This window comes from Suncus etruscus, chromosome 8, assembly GCF_024139225.1.
Source record: "Suncus etruscus isolate mSunEtr1 chromosome 8, mSunEtr1.pri.cur, whole genome shotgun sequence".
In the NCBI taxonomy this organism is placed as follows: Eukaryota; Metazoa; Chordata; class Mammalia; order Eulipotyphla; family Soricidae; genus Suncus; species Suncus etruscus.
The window spans coordinates 61817918-61840860 of NC_064855.1; the positions used below are offsets into that span (position 1 = coordinate 61817918).

General features: G+C 39.0%; 2 protein-coding genes across 2 annotated transcripts in view; both read right to left on the reverse strand.

Annotated features, from left to right (window-relative positions):
- EBPL (EBP like) overlaps positions 1–22943 on the reverse strand; it is a 550113-nt gene that overhangs the window by 48260 nt on the left and 478910 nt on the right. The window lies entirely within an intron of this gene.
- Positions 9178–22943, reverse strand: part of KPNA3 (karyopherin subunit alpha 3) — a 104971-nt gene continuing 91205 nt past the window's right edge. Inside the window, exons 12-17 of the mRNA XM_049778791.1 lie at positions 22202–22330; positions 20352–20456; positions 20181–20252; positions 19886–20048; positions 13317–13411; positions 9178–11720 (exon numbers count right to left, since the gene is read on the reverse strand). Coding sequence (XP_049634748.1) covers positions 11622–11720; positions 13317–13411; positions 19886–20048; positions 20181–20252; positions 20352–20456; positions 22202–22330 — 663 coding nt within the window. The 3' untranslated portion in view covers positions 9178–11621. The remainder of the gene's footprint in view (positions 11721–13316; positions 13412–19885; positions 20049–20180; positions 20253–20351; positions 20457–22201; positions 22331–22943) is intronic.

Here is a 22943-nt window from a genome sequence, read left to right on the forward strand (position 1 = left end):
GGAAGGAGAGATGGTGCTGAAAAGTCTGGTACCCAAGTTGCACATAGACTAAACCTAGACGGTTTAGTCTCTAATAGTTGAGCCAGGACCAGAACTCTTAGCCTGGAAGTGAAATGCAGTTGGACAATTTTCCTGATGGATGGGGAGTATCTTGGGAACAATAGGTTCTTGGAGAAGACACACTGCACACCCCACAAGTCTTATTTGTGCTGATGATGGGGCTGAGTGGGGTGGGGGGCTCCCGCTTGCAAGGGATACAGGAAACGACTCTGGGGATAAGGACATTCGGTGAACTTGTGAGGGTGCATCTATGTCCCAGGACCCCCCTGTCGTCACCTTTCTTCTCTCTCTCTCTCTCTCTCTCTCTCTCTCTCTCTCTCTCTCTCTCTCTCTCTCTCTCTCTCTCTCTCTCTCTCTCTCTCTCTCTCTCTCTCTCTCCTCCCTCCCTCTCCCCCACCCCTTATAAAACCCAGTAAATTGCTCTGATCCTATTTCTTTAAAACCCAAACCCAGTACCCAGTAAAGTAGTTGCTGCAGTGATAGCACAGTGGTAGGGCATTTGCCTTGCACGCGGGCTCTGACAAACCAGAGTTCCATCCTCTGCATCCCATATGGTCCCATAAGCCTGCCAGGAACATTTTCTCAGCTTAGAGTAGGTGTAACCCCTGAGTGCCTCTGGGTGTACCCCCACCCCACCCCCCAAATAACCCAGTAATGTAGTAAAAGCTTGGGGCAAAGGGAGAGTAAATCCTCCCAAGATTGGAGCTCATGTCTTGTCTAAATTCACCAAGATCATTCTTATGAGCTCATGGTTTCTGTTTTACAAACATGGAAACAAGCTCAGAGAGATAAAGGAACTGGTCTGAGAGATATCGGTGACTGGTGAAGGCCAGAAACCTTGACTGTGTTTCCCATGGGCCTTGCTTTTCTTAGTTTTAAGCGTTGCCCTCACTATTCATTACTTCCTCTCTCCACACCCATAGGCTGTGACTTGCTGACTTAGCATTGTAGAAAGAGGCAGTAGAAAAAGGCGACTTGGATTTTTGTTTGTGGGCCGCACCCAGCGGCACTCAGGGGTTACTCCTGGCTGAGAGAATAGCCAGGAGTAACCCCTGAGCGTCACTGGGAGTGGCCCAAAAACAAAACAAAACAGAACTATATATATATATATATATATATATATATATATATATATATATATATATATATAGAGAGAGAGAGAGAGAGAGAGAGAGAGAGAGAGAGAGAGAGAGAGAGATCAAAAGGAACTTTTAGTACATACACCAAAATAACAGTAGTGCTTTTATATCATTATTAGTGAGCTGGAGAGCGATAGATACAAATGGCATATCCAGCTGTAAAAAATGAAATCATCATATGCAACACATAGTATAGATGAACTATGAGGAAATCATAAGGGTGTTGTGTCATCAAAAATCAAAACTGAACTCACCTGAGGGATCTCAAATAGTTAAACTTGTAGAGACAGAAAGTCTGGTTGGGGGATGAATGGGTAAGGGCAGCAGCTATTTAATGGGAATTGTTTTAATTTTGTGAGATAAAAAAATTTCCAGGGAGTAGTCTCAAAACTGTGAATATTATTATTATTATTTTGGTTTTTGGGCCACACCCGGCCGTGCTCAGGGGTTACTCCTGGCTATCTGCTCAAAAATAGCTCCTGGCAGGCACGAGGGACCATATGGGACACCAGGATTCGGACCAACCATCTTTGGTTCTGGATCAGCTGTTTGCAAGGCAAACGCCGCTGTGCTATCTCTCTGGGCCCCAACTGTGAATATTCTTATGTCATACAACTATATACTTAACATATTATCTTTACAGTCACTATGGTGGTAAATTATATTAGTTTATTTTGGGGGCCCAGACCCGTGGTGCTCAGAGGCTACTCCTGGTTCCTGGGGACCATATGGTGTCAGGGATCAAACAAACCCAGGGCTCCTAGATGCATTATACCTGTATATTCTCCAGTCTGTTGTGAGCAATTTCTAATCTCTGTTATGTGTTTAGTTTTTATTTCCTGGCATTGAACATAGGTTAAAAACGCTCTCCCCTACTTACTCCCTATTACCAGTTTTTAATTTTTATTTATTTTTGTTTTTTCGGGGGGGGGGGGCACACCCGGCAGCGCTCAGGGGTTATTCCTAGCTCTGTGCTCAGAAATTGCTCCTGGCAGGCTTGGGGGGAACATATGGGATGCTGGGAATCGAACCCAGGTCCGTCCTGGGTCTGTTGCATGCAAGACAAATGCCCTACTGCTGTGTTATCTCTCCAGCCTCCCTATTACCATATTTTAATACATCAGTTAGCACCAGTGAAATTATTTACACAGGGACTGGAGCAATAGTACAGTGGATAGAGCACTTGCCTTGCATGCGGCTGCACTGGATTTGAAACTTGGCATCCTATATGGTCCCCATGAGCCTGCCAGGAATAATTCCAGAATGCAGAACCAGAACAAAGCCTTGAGCACTACTCTGGGTATGGTCCCAAAACAATTTATACATGTATTGCTAAATCTCTGCTATTAGAATATATCCTCCATAAGGCCAGATGTCTGACTTGTTTATTGCTATATTCCCTGAGTTAGAGTTTTACATATATCACCTGTTCAGTTAAAAACTGATAAAGGCTGGTGTTTAAGCTTTCTATGCTGGAAACCAGGTTAGGTCCCTGGCACCAGAAAAAACTGCCTACATCCAACATTTGGTTTTGTTTTTGTAATCCCTGGAAGCACTCAGGGATTACTCCTGGCTCTGGGCTCAGAAATCGCTCCTGGCAGGCTCTAACGATCATATTGGGTGCTGGGAATCGAATCCGGGTCATCCCAGCTTGGTCACATGCACGGCAAACAACTTACCGCTGTGCTATCACTGTGGCCCCAACACCCAACATTTGGAGTGAAAACAGTAACTCAGGAGTAACCTGAGTATGATTATGGGAAAGTCCATCTGAATGTGGTTCTTAAAAAAAACAAAACCCGAAAGTCCCAATACAAAAAACCCTTACTGACCTAAGTATTACCAGTTCTGCCTCTAGTGTTGTGGATTCTTCCTGTATCTTAAAATATAATCACTCGGGCCCGGAAAGGTAGCACAGCAGCGTTTGCCTTGAAAGCAGCCGATCCAGGACCAAAGGTGGTTGGTTCGAATCCCAGTGTCCCATATGGTCCCCGTGCCTGCCAGGAGCTATTTCTGAGCAGACAGCCAGGAGTAACCCCTGAGCACTGCCGGGTGTGACCCAAAAACCAAATATATATATAATCACTCATGTTTCTTTCTCTTTTTTTTTTTTTGGTGGTTTTTGGGTTACACCCGGCAGTGCTCAGGGGTTTTTCCTGGCTCCGTGCTCAGAAATTGCTCCCGCCAGGCACGGGGGACCCTATGGGACGCCGGGATTCGAACCGATGATCTTCTGCATGAAAGGTAAACGTCTTACCTCCATGCTATCTCTCCGACCCCCACTCATGTTTCTTACTCAGCTTAATTTCCCCGTCATTTGTGTCTTCCATCCTCCGTCTCTTCAGAGAAAAATAATCCCAATAAAAAACTTTTTCATTATCTTCATATTCTGTCTACTCAGTTCTTCCTACCCCCCAAATTGCCATTTACCAGAGCTACAAAGGTAAATGACCAGCAACCTCTTCATAACCAAACTATAGGACACCACCATCTTCAACTTCTCAGTAGAAACAGCTGGGCACTGAAATCTTCCCTTTGGTTAAGTCATACCTTAAGTTTCCTTTGGAAGCTCATCTGTACATGACCTCTGAATACTGAAATTCCATAAATTCAGGTTTCACTTTCTGCTTTTAGTCCAAATGTTGGATGTAGGCAATTTCATCTTTTATGCGGTGTGGGGTCACACCTAGTGATGCTCAGGGGTTACTCCTAGTTTTGCACCAGGAATTACTCCTGGTGGGCTTAGTGGATCATATGGGATACCAGGGATTGAATCCAGGTCAGCTGTGAGTGCAAGGTAGCATCAGTCCAGGCCCCAGAAGTTTCAACCTTACTCCTGCTTTAAAGACCAATTTAGGCAGGTAAGTCACATTTCTAGTTCAGCACTCACCTGAGCTCCAGACCAGCCTTTTCAAACTTTCCGATTTGTCAATTGCCAGGCTCTCTTCCACACAACCAAAATGGAACTCATCACCCTCTATTCCCAGTTTCATCATGTTCCCTCACTTCTTCATCAGTTACTGCAATCAGAAACCTAGAAACTATCCTTGACACCTCCCTTTTCCTAAAGTCCAGAAGTAATAAGGCATCGCCATAGCCCATTTCTGGTCCTAAGTGTCTCTTGATCTTGCTTGCTCACAGCTTGTAAGCTGTACCTGGTGCCTCACAGTCTTAATGTGTCCTTAGACATCATTAAGCCCAGTATATTTCCTTATGTCCTACTCACCAGATCGTTAACACAACTCTTCTACCATTCTTCTTGCTGATTTCCCATTGCTTTCAGTAGAGATCGTTTATGTAACACAAGCAAGTGGGGGTGGCCACTACCTTTCCCTTTAGTTCCTCTCCTTGCCTTACTAATACGTTCACCCGTTTTATGTACCCAACAGGTTTTTGGATTTTCGTTTCTCTTAATATCAGTGGGTATTTTTCCTCGTGAATTTTACTTCCTTGAGCAAAAACATCAAACAGTACTGCACTGAATAAAATGACATTATTGCAAGACCTGATTATGTTAGATAGTCTCACTTGTCTTTATTTCCAAAACATTTGATTACATAAGTGAGAAACTAGCATACTTAGATTTAGCTGAATATCCCCATTTACTTTTTTTTTTTGCATGTACTTTTTTCCCTGCCCAAGAAGTTTCACCCAGGGATTTGCTCATTTAACTTTTGCTTTTCCTTCATTATGAGCTGCGTAACTCTTCTTCAGTCAGTGAAATGACTTGGTACTTCTGAAAAGTTCATTGTAGTGGCAGACATGGACAGTTCTATTACCACTTTCCTAGTGAGGTGAGTTTCCTCTATTACATATCAAGCATTGTCATGTCCTTACTTTTCATATTCCTACACTTAATTGCTCAAGAATCTATGGTCTCATATTGTATGTGGCATGACATGTTTAATATTTGCATGCTTATAAAGCTTAATCAAAATTATGTAAGATTGCAAGTATCAATCCATCAGAGAATAAATTATGAGAAATTTTTTGGCTGACATCATATAAACATTACATATAACCTATATACATATGTATATATACATGTATATATGTTATATTATGCAAGTATATATATGTATATGTTATTGAGCCACTCCTAACTGCTGAGGCTTACTCCTGGCTCTGCACTCAGGGATCACTCTTGGGGGACTAAGGGTTATATGGGGTGCGGAGGATTAAACCTGATTACTATACTCTCGTTGGCCCCCAAATTTATATTATTTTTGCTTTTGGGCCATGCCCAGTGGTGCTCAGGGATTACTCCTGGGTCTGCACTCAGAAATTACTCCTAATAGGCTCTAGAATCTTATGGAATGCTGGGATTGAACCCAGATAGGCTGCATACAAGGCAAATGCTATCCCCACTGTACTGTTGCTCCAGCCCCCTGTAAAATTTCTTGAATTTGGTTTGACAAGCGTGCCTAACAACAGGATCAAAAGCTGATGTCAAGGGACAATGCTTGATTGCAAATTTAGGAAGCTGACAAAGTTATATCCACATTATTAGTATTAGGTCCAGGCAAAGAAATATTCCCATTCATATACTTGAACGTGAGTCATACCACTCTACTCTGAACTCTGGGAATGTCTAAGGCTGACCAGAACCTGGTTTAAAATAGGATTGCTGAAATGCGTGGGCAATTCAGCTTAAGAAAGGGGGGGGGGGAATGATCTCTTCTACTATCTGGAAGTAACAAAGTAACTAATTAAAAGTTCCTTTATAGGTGCCGGAGAGATAGCACAGAATCCTGGCACCCCATATGGTCCCTGGAGCCTGCCAGGAGCGATTTCTGAGCATAAAGCCAGGACTAACCCCTGAGCGCTGCCGGGTGTGACCCAAAAACCAAAAACCAAAAAAAAAAAAAAAAAAAAAAAAAAAAAAAAAAAAGTTCCTTTATAATGAGCACTGGTTTTTATTCAATAGGACTTGGTAATTATGAAGGCTATTAAACCAAGTAGAACAGCTTATTTGGAGTGAATGCCTAATTCTTAAACTCTTCTCACGCCTGCTGGACAGAAAATGGCCTACCTCAAAAATAAGAGTTTTAGTTATTAAAATGTGTTCCGTACTCCATAATACAAACTTGGGTTTGTATTGCTATCAAAGTCTTTTACTTACCATCACATATAACTGCTGTCTTGTAAAGATGTAGTTTGCTTATCTGACAGCTTTACATGTGACTTGGCACAAGGCCCCATTTATCTTTGGGTACCAGCTGAAACAAGACTTACTTAAGCAGATGGATGACAACTTAGGGCAGAGAAGAACATGTAAAAGAAATTATTCCACATGTACAACATACTTAATAGCATGTCTCAACCAGTTTAAGTAATTTTAAATAAATTTCTAAGTGTTCTAATAGGCATTCAATACCAAAACCTCAAAGGTGTTTCTCTATCTCGGCTATGATTTTCTTGTCCAACCTCAGCTTTCAGCCCAGAGATTATAAACTTTCAATTAAGAATATATATTGGGCTGGAGAGATAGCATGGAGGTAAGGCGTTTGCCTTTCATGCAAGAGGTCATCGGTTCGAATCCCAGCATCCCATATGGTCCCCCGTGCCTGCCAGGAGCAATTTCTGAGCATGGAGCCAGGAGTAACCCCTGAGCACTGCCGGGTGTGACCCAAAAACCACAAAAACAAAAAAACAAAAAGAATATATAAACAAGGGGCCGGAGAGATAGCATGGAGGCAGTGTGTTTGCCTTGCATGCAGAAGGACGGTGGTTCGAATCCGGGCATCCCGTATGGTCCCATGAGCCTGCCAGGAGCGAATTCTGAGTGTAGAGCCAGGAGTAACCCTTGAGCAAGGCTGGGTGTGACCCAAAAACCAAAAACCAAAAAAAAAAAAAAAAAAAAAAAAAAAAAAAAGGATATATAAACAAAATACTGCTACATGGCAGTGTTAAGATTATGAACAATTAATTCATTTATTTCACAAAGATTATTTTTCTTAGGAAGATAAATGTAATTACTTCACATTCCAATTTCTATTCTAAATCCTTTGCAAAAGATAGTAAGATACCTCTATATGACAAATTCCCTTTAAATTTAGACAACTGAATGAGTTACATAGTGATCATACTTGCATTATATGCATTAAGATTTACAGCTTAGGGGGCTAGATCGATAGTACAGTGGGTAGGATTTGCCTTGCATGCGGCCAACCCCAGGTTCAATCTCTGGCATCCCATATGGTTGCCCAAGCACCTTCAGGAGTAATTCCTGAGTGCAGAGATAGGAGTACCGTATTTTTCATCCTATAAGATGCACCTCACCATAAGACACACATAGCTTTTAGATGAGGAAAACAAGAGAAAAATATTCTAAAGAAACTAGTGTGTACTAAAATATTTAATAAAACAGAATAACCTTATTGCTCATACTATGTGGTATGTCTGTGCAATAAAGGGGTCATAACTCTGTGGATGTCAAGTGGTTAGTATATGTTCTACTCCCCTGCACCTAGACCTCAGCTCCAGGTAGCATTTGCTCCGTAAGAGGTACAATTTCCGGGCTGGAGAGATAGCATTTGCCTTGCATGCAGAAGGACGGTGGTTCAAATCCTGGCATCCCATAAGGTCCCCCAAGCCTGCCAGGAGCAATTTCTGAGCATAGAGCCAATAGTAACCTCTGAGTGCTGCTGGGTGTGACCCAAAATCAAAAAAAAAAAAAAAAGTACAATTTCCGCCCATCTTTTGGGGTGTGTGTGTGCAATCGTATGGTATGAAAAATGTTGGGTGTGGCCCCCCCCAAAATTATAGCCCAATGTGCAAAAATACTTCCTTTCTTCATTAATTAAATTCTCCAGTTTAACTAGGGATAAAGAAGTCCTATTTATCACTGTAAGAACACTAAGGTTCATGAAGTTTTACTTGCAATATTTAAAGCATTAATGCCTTAAATAACTTACCCTTCTGAAGGAACTTACAGCAAGATTTGTGTATGATCACATTTATTCATTCATTTTCTTTAAAAAATAATTTGAGATGCTGGGAAAATAGTGACCTCAATCTGATCTGCAACACCTATATGGTCTACTGAGCATGGCCCTGATTGATTCCTGAGCAGAGACAGGAGTCAGTACTGAATACGCAGGAATGGCCTGCTCCTATCCCCAAACCCTGTCCCACTACCAAATAAAATAAGAGCCTGGATAGATAGGACAAGGAGTAAGGTATTGTTTGCCTTATATGAGGCTGACTTCGTTTCAATTCCTGGCACTGCAATATGGTCTCTTAAACAAAGCCAGGAGTGAGCCCTGATAATAGAGCAAGGAGTAAGTCCTAAGCATTGTTGGATGTGGCCTAAATGCCAAAAACTAAAAAATAATTTGAGGCTGTATTTGAAATAAAAATGGTGATAAAAAAGTTTGGCTGCTCCTTTGCATTTTGGGTTAATCTAGGATTTAAGAGTCACTCACTGCCTCTAAGAAGCTAAAACTTTCAGATTTACTTCTATTATATCCAGTTATATATTTTCAAGGAGTAGACAGATCTTACGTTTTAACTATGAAATGTTTATGAAATACATATACTTTCTCCTCAAATGGCTTTTTCTCCAAGTTGAAATACAGAGAGACTTGCAGCTGCAAGGATGGCCCTGGAAAACTGGAATCATAATAAACCAGGCAGAGAGCAGAAAAGCTCCTTCCCTGTAGCTACAGAGTCTATATGGCAGCCATCAAGGTTCCATACTGTTGGTCTCCAGAACTGGGCAACTCAAAACTCCTATTCAACAAAGTCACCTGGCACATAGTATTTTGTTATTACAATTTTTGAATTAATGTACAGAATTTGGTTATTCTTATTTTTCACAAAATATTCTTCAAACTGGTATTGTTATTGGTCACCCTGGTTTGTTATGGTGGGACAGAAATATTAAAATACAATGGGAGCTATGGCTGATGGACCTCTACTATGGCATTTAATTATGCAGATAGCAAAATTAGTTTTAGAAATAAGTTCTTCAATGTTTTATCATATTTGATAGCAGCTTTTTTTTATTGGTTACAAAAACCTAAGCCCATATACAAAATTAGGAACACATTTAGATGCCTCTTTTGAAAGAACGTTTAGTCTTTTTTAACTGAGTTTAATAAAAATAAAAACAATGCAATTTTTTCAACACTGTTTTTGAAAACTTAAAAGTGCAGCAATATACTTAGTTTCCTTTATGTACGAAATGGTGCAGTTCCAATTCCAAACTGATAAGGTCACAACAAATTGAATCAAGCAAATGCATACACAGGTCTGCACTACTTGATGCTAATGTTTACTTTTGTTAGTTTGCACCTAAAACATAAGACGAACTAGGAATCGACATAAGAAGAGGCCCAATTTAATCTCACTGTGTGCAAAATTTAAAAGGTAACTGTCAGTAATATGGAGAGTTCAGAAGAAACTAAACTGGAAGGGGTAGAATTCACAATATCAAGAAGATTTGGACTTGGAGGGTTTCACCGAAGTTTGTGACCTTAATAACTTTGATTTTGTTATTCCTACTTTGAGTGAACACCACACAGTTTGAGAAATTTAGACTACAGTGTCTGATACAGGATGCAGTTACCATATGAAGCTTTAACTCAAAATTTGGATTAAAAAAAAGGCACAATGAACTTCAACTCAATTTTATGTGCACAAGAGTTGAAAAATCTGAGCCACCTTAAAGAGAAATTGATTCTAAAATTTATAAAACCTATAAATAATCAGAGGCCAAACCACTATATTAAAACAGATTCTCTAGCAAGTAAAAATCTTGCAGTTTAAACATACGCTTGTATCCACTTTAGATACAAGACAAAACTCACTCTTTAAAGTGGCTCTACCTTGGCAGATACATATTTGTAATGAATGCACACCTGCTATGTGTTGTTGATCAGTGAAAACACCCCAGCTGATTTACAAAGCTCTGATGGCATCTGTCTCATCTTCCTCACAGTAAATACACCCCCCATCAGATAACTAAATTAGTTTCAATTTTCTATCCCTTTCACATCAATGCATTGGGAGATTATACCCAGTAAACAATAGCAACAAAGTCATTTCCGTGGCAGCACAAATTATTGTTGAAAAATTTTCAAATTCATATTCTTCATTAATAACTGGATCAGACAATTTATAAAAATCAATGACTTTACATAGTAATACCAGATTTTGCAGAATTACTTAAAGATCACTGCAAATCAGGCTTCTGTTAAATACCTGTAGATTATTCCTCTACACAGATCCTTGTGTGGATCTTTTAGTCTATGAATATGAATGCTTTTAGAGTCGGATCTGAATTATCTTCCCCAATACTCAAAGAATGAAATTTTATGACACTTCTAAATAGTTGCTGGTTTGTTGCCAACCACATTATCAAAAGCACTGGTTACTAAGTAAAAAATATTTTAAGACTAAATTACAGTAAACATGAAAGCTCCACAGTTTAAACCCAATATAAATCAACCATGTCCGATTATCAATTTAAAACAAAAAAACTCCTGAAAGCTGAAAGCAAGATTTAAAAAAAAAAACAAACCATCACCAATGGGTATTTTAGACCTTTTTGTTTTTGTCTTTATAGTCAGGGACTCTTGCTTTCAACTTAAACAGAAGTTCAAGTCCATAACAGGTTGCAGCTCAGGTAAAATACCATGCACAGCATTTGATTACTTCAAAACAGCAGGAACACACAGGCTGAAGTGAGTGGTCAAATAGGGCTTGCTGTTCTCAAAAATTAGGTATAATGGCGAAAGCATTACCATCCATAGCTAAAGTTCTTTCTCCAACCCTGGCTTCTGAGGCAGATAATAAACACATCAATTACTGGTAGATGAAACACAGTTTTTTAAAACTTATCTGTTTAATCAATAACCAAGTTTCTTTTTTTAAAGTTACTTTTGTGTGTGATAGTTCCACCAAAGAAAATCATTTGGCTTGTACTTTAAAATCTATTCTTCCACATAAAGAATATGAAAATGTTTGTGGAGGACAATGATGGAGGCTCAGGTCAGACTGCACCTCTTTTATAAAGTCTTCCAATGTGTATATGCATCATACCAAAGTGTCTTGATCCACAGCGCACCATTTTCCAAAGGAATATCAAGTGGGCAGCTGACGTGCCACCAATTATGGAATATTCTAACTGAAGACTGCCATTGTCAGCGTGTGGCACCAGGGAACAGGGGAAAATGGGGTAGTTGAGATTGTTAAGGAAAATTCTAAAACAGTTTAGGAAATCATGCATATGCATTTACAGTCCATGTAATAGTGACTTTTGGCAACTGCAAAGTGACTGAGACATGGCTTGCTTTAGAAGCATCAAAACGAAGAGGCATGTGTGTTCTGGAGCCTTTTGTTGCTGTTCTTGTCATTTGGTAGCCATCTGGTGGTGCTTCATATTGAACGTGGGAAAGATGCTGCACTCAATTGAACTTAAAAATTAAATTCTTTTGTTTGAAGGTTGGCTGTTGGGTCAAAATTGTAAGTACCTCCTTGTGTAGCTTCAGGAATGAGGCTAGGATCTTCGTCAATCTAAAAAAAAAAAGGCAAGGAAAAAAGACACTTATTACACGTTTGGTAAAAACAGAATTTATGGTTTCTTTATTAAAGCATTTTTTTTTTTTGTTTTTGTTTTTGGGTCACACCCGGCAGCACTCAGGGGTTACTCCTGGCTCTATGCTCAGAAATCGCTTCTGACAGGCTCGGGGGACCTTATGGGATGCCGGGATTAAAACCACCGACCTTTTGCATGAAAGGCAAATGCATTACCTCCACCACCAATCTCCCAGATCTACCTACTCCCCATCCCACCCACACCTGTACTCGAGACAGGCTTTCTTTTTCCCTCATTCATTCACATTGTTATGATAGTTTTCAGTGTAGTTATTTCTCTAACTGCATTTATCATTCTATGTGGTGAGCTTCATGTCATTAGCTGCACCTACACGGGAGAATGGGGGAAGTAAGGGTTGGGACTAAGGCAGTAAAATATTAGAAATGAGCTTTGTAGGGCAGTATCAAGGTCCCAATACAAGATGGATATTATGGATATATAGAATATATGCACACAATAATATCAATATGAAAACAAAGAGAAAAAATTTCCACTGACTGTCCCAATATAAACCAGTGCTAGAACAGCCTGCCCTCCTCCCAGAGCGCATTCCCATTAGTGTAGGAAGAGATAGGGGGAAAGCCGGTTGACCCCTATAGAGTCCACCTAGACCGGTGCCCAGGGAAAGACTGAAGTCCAGGGGAGAAAAACCCTATACCTGGCAAGAGCTGGTCTCCAGAATCAATGACGAAATCGGAAGCCAGATATCTGCCCGCCCTCCTCCCCATGCACCTCCCCCCTGGAGTACGGAGGGAGGGGGGAACCTGAAGACCACTAAGAGTCCACCTGAACCCACTTCTGGCCATCAGAGCTGGCACCCAGGGAAGGGAGGCAGGTAGTTTTTATTGCCTGAAACTTGCTTATAAAGATGTAAGGAGGGAAAGGGGAAATGTGTTCAAGACAGAACACAGGCTTCTCCAGAATGAAAATAAGCAAAGAAACTTAAGTGACAAGCAAGATCTGTTTCAAGGGAGAACACATGCTTGAAGAGTAAGCCTAGCTTAAAAAAAAAAAGTTGGAAAAGTACTACCTCAATAGCTGTAATACTGTAAGGTTTTTGTTATTTTAATGCCCAAAGAAAACTTTTTATTAAAATTAAAGTCTGTGTACATTTTAATACACTTGCAGATACCATATATTTTTTGTTTTTGTGCCACACTGGCTGTGTTCAGGGCCTACTCCTGGCTCTGTGTTCAGAGGTCACTCTTGGTGGACTTGGCAGACCATCAGTGGTGTCAGGGATCGAACCTGAATCAGCACATGCAAGGCAAGTACCTTACAGGTTGTACTATCTATCCTTCCAGCCCTAGACACACCATGCTTCCTTTATTGGACCACAATAGGTGGCGCTCAGGGATTATTTCTGGCTCTGCACTCTGAGAAATCTCTCCTGGTAGACTTGGAGGACCATATGGGATGCCAGAGATTAAACCTGGGTCAGCTGCATGCATAGCAAGCACCTTACCTACTGTATTATACCACTAGCTCTAGACATACCATACTTTTATACTTACATCATCACCAGAGAAATACTGATCTATGATTTCAAATGCTAATTTATATATATCTTCATTTTCATGTTGTTGTAACACTTCAATTTTCTCCAAACCTGACAGAAAGAAACAAAATAAATTAAGTAGATATTAATCAGAATCCTGCTCAATTTAATCACAGAGTCCTAAAAGACCTAGAACACCCTTTCATTCCCCCAAATGAAGATGACAGTCTATTTAAAAAAAAAAAAAAAGTAAGAACCTGAGCTGCTCTGGCTGGAGAACCAGCATCCCACTAATTTCTTCCTCCTTAGAAGTCCTTGAGGCAGGCAGTTAAAATAAACACCTAACCACTCCATCTGACAGATGAGGAAGCTGTTGCATAGAGATGTAAAGGGATGAGTTTTAGGCTGCCTGGAGAGTGAGTGACAGAAACAGAACCAAGATCTCCCCAGACCTCTTTCATATACTGTTTCAGAGAGTGATTTTATCTTTTGCTTTGTTATTACTTTTTTGTTATTAAATGTCATAACAAATAGTTATAAATAGAAGATACAACTTTAAATTTTGAAATGATTTTAAAAATATACATGGTATTTGGGCCAAAGTGACAGTACAGTGTAGGCTGTTTGCTTTGCATGCGACAGACTCAGGTTCGATCCCTAGATTCCCATATGGCCATATGGTACCCCAAATACCACTAGGAGTGATCCCTAAGCTCAGAGCCAGGATTACTGCCTGAGCACAGCTGGATGTGGCCCCTAAACAAAATCAAAACGAGATGCTTAAGTCCTACAGCCACAGTGAATTTGAAAAAAAATTTTTTCAGAACATTTCCCATAGAATACCTTCATTTATATTCCTAATGTATTTATCCTATGCATTAGAGGTACAGGCCAATAAAAGTAAGTACAAAATATTCTTCCTTGAAATATCTTTTTATTTGTTTTTGTTTTGGGGCTACATCTAGCAGTGCTCAGGACTTATTTCTGGATCTATCTAGGATTAGTACTGGTTGGAACTTGGGGACGATATGAAGCGCCAGGGATGGAATCTGGGTTGGCCACTTGCAACGGAAGTGCTCTATCAGCTATACTATATCTCTAGACCCCCTTAAATAAATTTATAAATAAATAAATATATATTTATTTATTAATAATATGAATATATATAATATTTATTTATTTATAAATTTATTTTTGGGGTCACACCCAGTGTCACTCAGAGGTTACTTCTGGCTCTGTGCTCAGAAATTACTCCTGGCAAAAACAATACTAATATTCCTTAAAAAACTGGATATTGTGGGGGCTTGAGTAATAGCTTAGCGGTAGGGCCTTTCACGAGGCTGATTCAGGATGGACTTGGTTTGATCCCTGGTGTCCCATTATGGTCCCCCAAGCCAGGAGCAATTTCTGAGTGCATAGCCAGGAGTAACCCCTGAGCGTCACCAGTTGTGGCCCCAAAACCAAAACCAAAACCAACCAAACAAAAAAAACAAAAAAAACCTGGACACTGAGCTCCCATATGATCCAGCAATACCAAGCCTAGGGATATACCCAGGACCACAAAAACACAATACAATGATGCCCTCGGCATTCCTATGTTCATAGCAGCACTATTTATAATAGCCAGGATTTTGAAACAACCCAGATGCCCAAAAATAAATGAGTGGCTAAAGAAACTGTGGTACATTTATACAATGGAATACTATGTAGCTGTTAGAAACAAAATGAAGTTGCAAAATTTGCTTATACATGGATGGATTTGGAAACTACTTAGTTAAATAAGAGGGAGAGAGATAAGCACAGAAGAATCTCACTTATATTTGGGATTTAAGAAAACATAAAATATAGTACAATAATAACACCCAGAGACCATAGATACAAGGAATGGAAGGACCAGCCCATGGTAACAAGCTTATCACTAAGAGTGGTAAGTGCAATTAGAGAAATAACTACACTAATAGCTACCATGATATAGAAAGAAATATAATGCCTGTCTTGAAGACAGGCAGGATGGGGGAAGATAGGAAATGGGGGTCAATGGTGGTGGGAAAGCTGCACTGGTGAAAGGGTGTGTGTGCATTTTATGGCTGAAACCCAATTATGAACATGTTTGTAACCATGGTGCTTAAATCAAGAAAAAAAAAACCCTATAAAAAATAAAACTAATGCCACACATTCAATCACATTACTCCACTGGTAACATTTTCCAATAAAATGAAAATGTTTGTAAAAAAAAAAATTTACTCCTGGCAGGCACAGGCTTGGGGGACCATACCATATGGGATACTAGGGATCAAACCTGGTTGGGCACATGCAAGGCAGACACCCTCCCCATTGTGCTATCACACTGGCCCCTTAAAATAATTTTTTATAGCTAGATTAATTTGAAATAGTGACAATTTTCTTTATATAGTAATATACAAAACAGAAAACAGGTGTCTGAAACATAACAAATTCAAAATGCTTTATAAAATTATAAAATATTTTTTATAAAATTATAAAATATTAATATGTATCCCAATTTCTAATATTACTCCCACAGATGGAAGCAACTATACTGATAAAAACCAACTACACTGATAAAGAGTCATAATTTGTAAATCAAACTTTCTGGGTTAAGTTGTCCTAAAGTGCATAACGTTACTTTTATAGTACCTTAAGATGATTTTTTTAAACCATGACGATAACTGAATCAGCACAAAGTTCTGGATTTTAAGTTATGCTTCTATATGCAGTTACATAATTATGGCATAACTGCTGACATTATTAGGCTACTTCTTTTTTCTTTTTTGGTTTTTGGGTCATACCCGGCAGCGCTCAGGGGTTACTACTCCTGGCTCAATGCTCAGAAATCGCCCCTGGCAAGCATGGGGGACCACATGGGATGCCGGGATTTGAACTACCGTCCTTCTGCACATGAAAGGCAAACGCCTTACCTCCATGCTCTCTCTCCGTTCCCTCTTTTTAATTAAAATTCTTTTTTTATTGATTTTAGGTCACACATGGTGGCGCTCAGAGGTTACTCCTGGCTCTGCATGCAGAAATAGTTCCTGGCAAGCACAGGGGACCATCTGGGATGCTGGAATTTGAACCACCATCCATCCTAGATCGGCTGCTTGCAAGGCAAATGCCCTACCACTGTGCTATCTCTCTGGCCCCTTATTAAAATTCTAATGATTAGGGCCCGGATAGATAGCACAGCTGTGTTTGCCTTGCCAGCAGCCAATCCAGGACCAAAGGTGGTTGGTTCGAATCCCGGTGTCCCATATGGTCCCCCGTGCCTGCCAGGAGCTATTTCTGAGCTGACAGCTAGGAGTAACCCCTGAGCATCGCCAGGTGTGGCCCAAAAACCAAACAATAAAAAAATCTAATGATTAAGCACAGGTGAACAATACAATTTTCAGGAGTACAGCATCACACCTCTTTGTGTGTAAAAGTCACTGCACCCAACACCACAATTCTAGTATCATTTCCCACATTTTACAATGTTCTCATAGAGAGTGCAGTTATGAGTATATTAAGACTGCAATATATTACCTAAAATGGCTATGAAGTCATTAACCTTTTCCAACAACATGGAATAGCATTCCAAAAAATAAGGTCCATCAATTCACATATGTGGCATACCTGGGGAAAATGTTAAATTAAACATTGCTTATCATTTTTCTCTACTGTAGTGGTTCTCAGAGCATGTGATTTGCTCCGATGCTCTTCAAGAATATTTGTTTCCTATAAAAAGCAATGAATGACATTCATAACCAATATTTTGAAAGTGTACCTAAATTTTTCTGGAACATTTTCTTAAAAATGCTAATAAATAGAGTAACAAGTTTTTAAAAAAAAAAATAAATTCTTTAAAAAACTGACTTCAAAGTTCTGATGCTCCACAAAGACAAATATACTTTTTAAGCATTATCTAAAAATGTTCTTCATTCTAGACGGTTCCTAGGAAAGGAAACGGAATACCAAAAATTTAGATGATAACACTCAAATAGATCTTTATTTATTTATTTATTTATTTTATTTCTTTATTTTTTGGTTTTTGGGCCACACCTGGCAGTGCTCAGGGGTTACTCCTGTCTGTCTGCTCAGAAATAGCTCCTGGCAGGCATAGGGAACCATGTGGGACACCGGGATTCGAACCAACCACCTTTGGTCCTGGATTGGCTGCTTGCAAGGCAAACACCGTTGTGCTATCTCTCTGGGCTCTCAAATAGATCTTTAAAGTTAGTCTTTATGGACGTGACTTTCCGTACTGACTCCGAGCCGAAATCACAAAGAATTCATATATATATATATATATATATATTGTATATAGCCCCTGTCATGTATTGCCTCTCCCCTACCCGTGTCTCCTCTATCCCCTCATTTTTCAATCCTGATCCGTTATCTTCCCCTAATTTAACCCTCTTTACCCTCAGTTCCTAACTTGGTAGGTACCAAGATTGACCTCCTGCCCCAACAAACCACCTTCCAGCTCCTCAGTGAAAGATACCCTCTGGGTCCCCGTTCTCATGCATCAGCAAAGAACTACAACCAGCACGCCTGCTGACTCCTGCTTGATGGACTGTTGCATGATACAGGAATCAGCCTCAGCAAAACTCCCAGATCAAAGACGCTATATGGTCTTGTAATGCAGCAAAGCATCTCTCAAACTCAATTCCAAGGCCTGTGAATCGAAAAGTACCTTGACTTTTACTCCCCACAAGAATATATCAAAAGACTTAATTGGGGGTCTTATATTGCCTATGGAAGCTCAATACCTGTATAACAATACATCTTAAGTTGTGTATTCCTAAATATACAGCCTCCTCCACCACTTGTTTTATTTGAATACCTTTTCTTCTTAACTCAGTTTTATTTATTTGTTCTATTTTAATATATAAATTTTTTTCTCTATCCTTACCATTTTTGGTGCTGCTTGGTACAAAAAGCCTTGACTGGGATAAAAGCTCAGAACAAAACCAGACGACAGAGACTGTGTACGCAGCCTGTCATCCTTACCCAGAATAGCACCAGCAACACAGTATGACACCATATGTTTTTGTATGCCACAGTAAAAAAGGGGGAAACCATAGACACAGAAACAAGATCTTATCTTCTAGGGATAAGAACTCACTTTTTATAGCAGAAGGGTGCCTCCCATCCTGAACATGTGTCATGTCGATACAACCAGTCCCCAGGAGATTGGACAGTGTTAGTCCAATCCGAAACCCCAGATCCCTGACGTAGAAATGATACAGCTCCGGGCAACACCACCAGGAACTAAGCTCCATTGGGAGATTTATAACACTACTCTGGCACCAACTTGTGCCAGTTTTGATATGACATCAAGGAAAGGAAAACTTGACCTAACACCAGGCTGTCCTATCACATCACCTAACACTAAAGGGAAATCAGAAGAGATATCGTCCTTTGAACTGTAAAAAATAAAAGCACCAACAACAGAAAACTGACTTTGACAACCGTGACTGAACAGAGCCTACCTTGGGACTAATAAGGAAAACCCTACCCTAGGCTGTAGCCCAGGACACATAAACAACAACAAGAAGATGTCTTATTGCAGAGGTCCAACTTGGACAACAGAGACTAAGCAGAACCTTCGGATCCATAATATCCTAGGCTTCAGCTTAGGGACTGAACGAAAACAGGGAGCAAGTGTTACAGAAGACTGAACACTACAACAACGATGGATAGGAACCTCTAGAACCTAGAGACTCTATCCTAGACCCTGACCTATAACCTGCGCAAATACCAAGATCGCTAGCTACAGTGGCTTGATTTTCTCACACACAACTGAGAGGAAACTTTCCTGGCATCACAAAAAAGCCTTTGGGATGGGGTAATGAGTATATATGGAGCTAGGGGTTGATCCCATGATGGTATGCTTCAAGGATGGAGAAACCCTGAATCTCTTAGGCTATGGGAATTCCCTTCCCCAATGCTTACTGTGGCTATGCAAAAAAAAAAAAAAAAAAAAAAAATGTGGGGGGAACGCCAAACCCTACAACTCCAGCACCCATACTTTTTCTTGTTTTGTTTTGATTTGTTAGTTTTTTACTTTATTTTCCTTCTCTTTATTTTCCTTCTCTTTGTTCTTCCACTTTTCTCTTTTTCACTCTTGTGGTTATTATTTAGAGATTTATTTTTATTTGCCAGGTCCACTTTTTTTCTTTTTTCTTTCCTTTTTTTTCTCTTTTCTTTCTTTTTTTGGAAGTTGTCACCAAATTTTTTTCTTCCCTTTTTCTTATCCTTTTTTATTTCCAATGACAGTGGAATAGATGCTCAATCTACAACAAGCTGTACATTGGAGACCAGTTGCACTAGCATACTGGGGGATAGAGGAGGGAAATATGGGATGCATACTGGGAACAAGGGCGGACAGAGGATAGCACTGGTGGTGGGAATGCCCCTCATTCATTGTCACTCTGTACCATAAATGATGCAGTGAAAGATTTGTAATGTACTTTGGTCACAATAAAAATAAAAAATAAATAAATAAATAAATAAATAAATACTTTAAAAAAAAAAAACTGATTTCAAAGTTCTGATGCTCAACTAATTTTTTTTCTGAACTATTCTTACCTCCACATTCTTCTATTATTTCAGCTATTGTGCTTGCTTCATCACCAGCCATTATGAGAATGTTTTTCAGTCCATCAAGAACCACCTGAACAACCTGAGAATCTTTCACTGATAGTAAATTACAGAACGGTGGTATTACATTCTGCTGTACAAGGTACTCAACCTAGAGAATAACAACAAACATTTGCATAATTATCTTTCTTCTGTATGTACACAGGAAAGGCTTTTAAAACAATGTGCAACTCATATATTTTGAAATACTAAAAATCATAATAGTTAATTTTGAGGAACTCACTTGATCTTTTCTGCCACTTATCGTTAAGTTGCTGATTGCCCAAGCGGCTTCTTTTTGTGTTCCAAAGTCTCCCTAAAGGTTATAAAGATCATAAAAAATTAAAATTCCTTGGTTTAAAATTAAAAGTCTTGGTTATATTAATAGGCAGAATAAACTTGCAATACAACTGACCTTGGCAAGCTGGTGAATAATCATTGGGATTAATCCAGCATCAATTACAGCCTGAACTTGTTGCTGGTTGCCTGCTGTGATGTTGGAAAGGAACCACACTGCTTCCTGTAATTGAATAAAATAGAAGACACCTTTATTTGAAAAACTATACCCTTAAAGATATGAACATTTTAAAATAAACATTTAAGTTTAATGTAGTGACATATTAATAAAATCATCAAAATTATATCAAAGAGAAAACATCTAAATAGGCAAAAAAGATCTTTACTTATTAAGTTTTACACTTATGATGCACTAGCTCTCTCTAAAAGGCATGACAGAATTTCCTACTATTTTCATGAAACCACTTCTAAGAAAAGTAAACTGCTATAAAAATATTTATTGCAAGATGTACTTAAAAATTAAGCATTTAACTTGTTTAAGGCAGAACTATGTAGATAGATAATACACATAAACCCTGTAACCTTAAAGGATTTATAGGTCACAAATAAGCGCATTTATTATAATTTTAATGTCAAATTGTATTATTTGCCAACTCTAAAATAAAAAATTAAAATTCATTTTAGTATCTAAAACAATAGAGCATGTGGTCACTTGATCACTAATGTTTAAATTTCCTGCAGGACTGAAAATTTTCACTAAAATGCTAAGAAAAAAATTCTAGCAGGTAACTTTTACTCAGGGTCAAATGATGATCCCAAGATGCAAACAACATTAAAAATGCAAGGTAAAAAATTTCTGAAGCAATTGACTGCTGAAAATGAGTAGGTATCCCTCCTTCTTTCCTTTTTTTTTTTTTTTAATTTTTTTTTAATTTTTGGGTCACACCTGGGGGTCAGGGCACTCAGGAGTTAGTCTCAGTTCTGCATCTAGAAATTACACAGGGAACTTTTAGGATGCCAGGCATCGAACCTGGGCCAGCTGCATGCAAGACAAAAGTTCTAACTGCTGTGCTACTACTTCTCTGGCCCATTTGAATTCTTTTGGTTCTCAAGTAATACCTTCAATTAACATCAGACCATAAGCCTGAACTTCTCTCTGCTCTCTGATCAATTCTGTATGGTTGCCTCAGTTCTCAGATATTTTCAGTTATGGGATACACTTACCTATAAAAAAATCTCCTACATTATTCTTAGTTTTGGTTTTGGGCCCACACCTGGTAGGGCTTACTCCTGACTCTGCACTTAGGAATCACTCCTGGTGGTCTTGGGGGATCATATGGGATGCCAGGGATTTAACCCAGGTAGGTAGGCTATGTGTAAGGCAAGTGCCCTACCCATTGTACTATTGATCAATCTCCAAAATCTCCTATATTTTCTATAATTAAAACAACTGACTCAGAAAATGAGAATCTAAGCTTCTTTGTCTTCATTTGACAAATGTTGCTATTGTGTTCCAATGACATACTTTCTTTTTTGAATCCAACTGTCAAATTATAATAAAGCAACTATATAAATATAATGACAACAGAGGAAACTGTCCAAGTCTGCTAGTTTGGGAGATTGTGGCGTTTTGACATAATAAAACTGCCATTAAATTAAATGCATATCAAAATCATGAGACATTACTTCACATCTACAAAGTGACTACAATAAAAATGATTTTAAAATGTGGCATACATGGAATATTTATTTAATCATCAAAAGAAATGAATTCTGATATGACCGTTTTTATTAAGGAAATTAAATATGACGTACTTGTTTTTCAGAAAAACCTAGTAAGCATAGAAACAGCTGTATCTAAACTTGCTGACTTTGAAGAAATTCACAATCAAATAAGGAACAGAAATAAAGGAGCAATTAAAAATGAGATAAATGAAGAAAGTAACCATGAGATGTCAGATATCTTACCTTGTTTATCTTCTCTTTTGGGTGTGATAAAAGATTTGGGAAGTGAGACAGGACATCACAATTGAGAACCACCTGGGTCTGCTCATCGGTGCCTGTCACTATGTTGCCAACAGCTCTGAGTGCTGCCGTCTGGAGTGCAAATAAAATATTTTTCATCAAATTAATTGATCATGGGAAAATATATTTTTCATAATCAAGAGAAATACACAACTGCAAAAAGTAAAAATATAACACTAGGTGTGGCCCAAAAACCAAAACCAAAACCAAACCAAAAGTAACTCATTTTATTTACACACAACATTGAAATGGAGAAGAAAATTTTGGATTTTTAAATAAGTCTTTTGAGAGACAAGATGAAAACCAACGTTAAAATTGTTGGAAAGAGGGCCGGAGAGATAGCATGGAGGTAAGGTGTTTGCCTTGCATGTGGAAGGACGGTGGTTCAAATCCCAGCATTCCATATGGTCCCCCGAGCCTGACAGGGGTGATTTCTGAGCGTAAAGCCAGGAATAACCCCTGAGCGCTGCTGGGTGTGACCAAAAACCAAAAACAAACAAACAAACAAAAAACAATTGTTGTAAAGATTTTAAAAATAAAAGGAAGCAAAAACAAAACATTTAAAGCCCTATATTTCACAGGTATTTACCGTATTTGCCGGCGTATAAGACGACCCCTTAATTTTGCAGTTAAAACTTAAAGGTTTAAGCCTATATTCGCTGTATCAGACAGAACGTTTCTGTGC